A 5218-nucleotide genomic window follows, 5' to 3' on the forward strand; every position below is an offset into this window, starting at 1 on the left:
CAAATGGGGAAGAACACTAGTGCAAAAGGCAAAGAAAAGAAGGAAGCAGAACATAATGAACAAGATGGATTTTCTGTTCTATCTCCTTGTAAACCTGCCTCTTCTCATAAGGTACCATTTGTTTTCTTAATTAAGAAAAAATTAGGTTACCCTTTTCTATCATTGATTCATATATATGTGTTTCCATCATATCAAAACAAATCTTGTTCGTCGAAAAATTGTACTATCAGAATTAAATTTTTAGGTATATATATATAGTAGATGTTCCCTGAGTTACCTATTGGTACCTGTTGCTAGTGGGAGGTGGTAGGTATCCTCTTGAATTAGTCAAGATGCATGAAAGTTGATAAGGACACCGTGTTTATGAAAAAAATGTTGAATCCCTTTGATTTCTGTATATTTTGAATCCCTCGGTAAAAATTGTGGCTTTGCTATTGATTATATGCTTGTTGATGTGTTTGATTATAGAATTTATTGATACTTCTGTTTCATTTCTTCTATAGGAGGAACAATCGCAGGTCGAATTGGAGATAAGATTGTTGGAGGCACTTGAAATCTACCCCCTTGCCAAATTGAGAGGTAAAAATTGTATAAGTTTTATGTGTCATTACTCTTTTTGTATGTTTCCTCTTTAAGTTTTGTTGTGTTTTTTGTTATAGAAGCTGGAAAGGTGGTAGCTTTATCATAGTTTGTCTAGTTCATAAGTAGAAATTCACAGTAAAATGTGGCGGATAGAAACTCGTGGTGTAATCTGGAAGTGCTTTGATTACTAGGGTTTGAAGAATTTAATGCAGTGCACACATACACATTACCTTTCTATTTAGACGGACGGCGTGTAACTGTAAGGAGTTGTTTGGTTCATGTACTAGTTATGCATGAATTATAATGCGGGGATTGTTTATGCAATAAATAATAATGTAAGGTTTGCGAGCTATTGCACAGACACATGGTTTTCCCTGTGCTACACTCAAAGTGTAGCGGGTTGCGGGTTCCCTTGTCGTAAAACATTACTGCCTTATACCTAGGATGTAATAGAATTAGTCGTTTTCATGCTATTTAGCGTAGAGGGGTACCTTGCATAGCTAAGTAGGAAAGTTGTAGAATCTACGTTATGATCGAGGAAAAAACAATAAAGTACCTATGATCTTGAGAATATTTTTGGAATTTTATTAACTCTTGATGAGTAATCTTTTTTTTTTTTCTGAAGGCAAAAGAATAAAAAGGGGAGATTAGGTTGCATTAACTTTTGCTTTCTACTGTGGGAATGAGATGTGTTAAACATGTTCATCGTGATTCTTATTGCAGGCATCCATCGTCATTTTGTCCTTTTCGGCTTAACAGAGAATCTGCGTAGAAGGTTACTAGACTACTTTTGTCCTTTTCGTTTATTAACGCTTCATTTTGTGAATGAGCTTAGCTCATACCACCACACTCTCAGAGAAGAAATAAGAAATCCGAGGCATTTGGTTAGAACTTAATGTGATTTTATCGTTTATCTTTCACCACTGATAATTTATTGTCACAGCTTGAGAAGGCAATTTACTCCTGATGATGTTTTGAAGCTGCTGGATCGCTTCTACGACATAAATATGGTGGTATGTCTTGTTGGTTTACTTTTTATTTAACTTCAATCTTCACAACTTTTCCGTTATTCGGTATTTGACTTTGAAACGCTGCTTGTTTGAGCAGAGGAATTTACATATGTAAAGCCATTCTTCCTGTTCCATGCTTATCAGAATCACTATATTCGGCATTTTATTTTTCATAGAATCTTCAACTTATACGCCTTTAGCTGTTCTGTTTCATATACACTAGAATCTTGGTTTTACGGGGAATTTTTTTTTTGGAGTTACGTGGGATGAGTGTTCTTACTGTGGTGTTCTTTTAACTAATTTCAGAAACCAGATGATGCCGATGCTAAAATCTTTAATAAGGAAGAAGTGTTTTGCCTACCACACAGTTATTTCTTGATGGAGGAGCCTTGAGCTAGTTTGGAATCGATATGGATATTGAACTTTCACAGAGAATCCTCCTCCCCACCCCTTGTGCTTAGAGATGTTGTCTGCATCACGCTCATTGGGTATAGTCCTTTCCCAGACTTTGTGTGAACGCAAGATGTTTTGTGCATCGGGCTGCTCTTTTTAATTTAGTCACTTTGTTGTATAATGCAAAATGTACAATGGCTAGAGTTTATTTGTACTAAATGCTGTGGTTGTTCAGCCATTATCCTTTTATCTAACATGGTTAATTAAATAGCTTCATGGTATATTTCTTTCTTGTGACACAAATTTACAAATGCCCCAAAGGGATGACTTAGCGGTCAATGAGCATAGAGAGTTACAAGAAACCAAAAGATATCTCACTTCACTGTAGCAGGAACTTTACTAACCTTCTCGGTCAGTTAGTCTAACCATGGGAGGTGATAGGTATCATGTTGAATTTGTCAAGGTGCACGAAAGCTGATTAGGACACTACGATTTTGGGGAAAAAAAAGATGTTGAATCCCCACCATAAAAGTTGTGGCTTTGGTATTGATTATAGAATTTATTGATTCTTTTGTTTCTTTTCTTCTATAGGAAGAACAATCGCAGGTCGAATTGGAGATAAGATTGTTGGAGGCTCTTGAAATCTACCCCCTTGCCAAATTGAGAGGTAGAATTTGTATAAGTTTTGTGTGTCATTATTCATTTTATATGTTTCCTCTTTAAGTTTTATTGTGGTTTTTGTTATTAAAGCTGAAAAGGTGGTAACTTTATCATAGTTTGTCTAGTTCATAAGTAGAATTTCACAGTAAAATGTGGCGGATAGAAACTCGTGGTGTAATCTGGAACTTGTTAAAATTTAGTGGTAAATACAAGTGCTTTGATTACTAGGGTTTGAAGAATTTAATACAGTGCACACCTTAGCGCACATGTTTCCTTTCTATTTAATGGACGGCGTGCAACTGTAAGGAGTTGGCTCATAGTTATGCATGAATTATAATGTTGGGATTGTTTATGCAATAAATAATGATGTAAGGTTTGCGAGCTATTGCACAAGGCACATGGTTTATTTTGTGCGCACTCAAAGTGTAGCAGTTACCCTTGTCATAAAGCATTACTGCCTTATACCTAGGCGGTAATAGAATTCGTCGCTTTCACGCTATTTAGCGTAGAGGGGTACCTTGCATAGCTAAGTAGAAAAATTGTAGAATGTACGTTGTGATTGAGGAAAAAACAATAACTCTTGATGAGTAATTTTTTTTTCTGAAGGCAAAAGAAATGAAAACCACAGATTAGCTTGCATTAACTTTTGCTTTCTGCTGTGGGAGTGAGACGCGTTTAACATGTTCATCGTGATTCTTATTGCAGGCATCCATCGTCATTTGGTCCTATACGGCTTAACAGAGAATCTGTATAGGAGGTTACTAGACTACTTTTGTCCTTTTCGTTTATTTAGCTCTTCATTTTCTGGCTTCATGAATGAGCTTAGCTCATACTGCACTCTCAGAGAAGAAATAAGAAATCTGAGGCATTTGGTTATAACTTAAAGTGATTTTATCATTTGTCTTTCAATACTCTAATTTATTGTCACAGCTTTAAAAGGCAATTTACTCCTGATGATGTTTTGAAGCTGCTGGATCGCTTGTACGACATAAATATGGTGGTATGTTTTATTGGTTTACTTTTTATTTAACTTCAATCTTCACAACTTTTCTGTTATTCGGTATTTGACTTTGAAAGGCTGCTTGTTTGAGTAGAAGAATTTACATATGTAAAGCCATTCTTCATGCTCCACGCTTAGCAGAATCATAACTGATCTGCCGAGATACAGAATTGCACACTGTTCTTGACATAATAATCCGAGTTTCTTAGAAGTTGAATCTTCTTAATAATATCATAGTTAATCCCTTGTTCTCCAAGAGATTGAAATGCTTTAAATAGAACTTGTTGGACTGCAGAATTTACCTTGAGAGTTATGTAGCACACTACATTCGTCATTTTATTTGTCATATGATCTTCAACTTATGCTTTTAGCTGTTCTGTTTCATACACTAGAATCTTTGTTTTACGGGCCAATTTTTTTTTTTTTTTTTTTGAGTTACGTGGGACGAGTGTTCTTACTGTGGTGTTCTTGTAACTAATTTCAGAAATCAGAGGACGAGGATGCTGAAATCTTTAATCGAGAGGAAGTGTTTTGCCTACCGTACAGTTATTTCTCAATGGAGGAACCTTGAGCTAGTTTGGACGAGTGTTTTTTGTGAAACCCTCCATCCCCACCCCTGCTTTCTGTATTTGGCTATATTATGAAGCATCAACATTACCTGTGCTAAGAGATGTTATCTACATCACGCTCCTTGGGTGTAGTCCTTCCCCAGACATTGTGTGAATGTTGGATGTTTTGTGCATCGGACTACTCTTTTTAATTTGGTCTCTTAGTTGTTGTATTGTATGACTAGAGTTTATTTCTACTAAACGCTGTGGTAGTTCAGCAATTATCCTTTTTTTCGAACATGGCTAAATAGCTTCATGGTAAATTTCTTTCATGTGGCACAAATTTACAAGTGTCCCAAAGGGATGACTTAGTGGTCAATGAGGATAGAGTTAAAAGAAACCAAAAGATCTTTCACTTCACCAAAGTAGAAATTTCGCTAAACTTCTCGACAAGTTAGTCTAACCAGGGGATTCCTTCTTGCTTATCTACCCATCGTAAATGATTACTAATAAACTTAGAATACAAATGAGATTCAAAAGACCATCATTGGGAAAAATGATGCAATAGCTTTGGTTAGAGCAAATCTCAAAACGACATAACCAAATAAGTATTTTTTCAATGATGGATTTCGCGCTACAGAATGAATCAAAGGAACTAAGGACATTTCCAATACCGAGATGAAAACTAGGTGCATTTTCCTCTTTTTTCCAAGCTGCTTTGGTTGTTGGAGTTATATGGTGCATATTTCTCATTTGTTTAAGCTTTAGTTGATACAAATGGTTGATCTCGAATATCTGTTTGGCCATGAAAAATATGTGTTTTTTAAAAAATAATTTTTTACCTTATTTGAAAGCCAATGTTTGATCATAAAAATTCCAAATCCAACTTGAATAAGTTGTTTTCCAACTCACTTTTCGCTTTTGAAGTTGTATTTGAGTATATTCAAATATGGACATTATTCCATTTTTTACAAAAAAATTATTAATCAAACACAATTTCATCTTCAACTCCAATTCCATAAATT

At 35.3% G+C, this 5218-nt stretch overlaps 1 protein-coding gene across 1 annotated transcript; it reads left to right on the plus strand.

Moving 5' to 3' along the window:
* LOC125829744 (uncharacterized) lies at positions 1-1985 on the plus strand. Its single transcript, XM_049508935.1, has 5 exons — positions 1-111; positions 504-579; positions 1306-1357; positions 1526-1595; positions 1899-1985. The coding sequence occupies exons 1-5, from the start codon at positions 4-6 to the stop codon at positions 1983-1985; spliced, it is 393 nt and encodes a 130-aa protein (XP_049364892.1). The 5' UTR covers positions 1-3.
* The last annotated feature ends 3233 nt before the right edge of the window (positions 1986-5218 follow it).

The sequence above is a fragment of the Solanum verrucosum genome, unplaced genomic scaffold (genome assembly GCF_900185275.1).
Source record: "Solanum verrucosum unplaced genomic scaffold, falcon-dt-bn FXZP01000008.1, whole genome shotgun sequence".
Classification (NCBI taxonomy): Eukaryota; Viridiplantae; Streptophyta; class Magnoliopsida; order Solanales; family Solanaceae; genus Solanum; species Solanum verrucosum.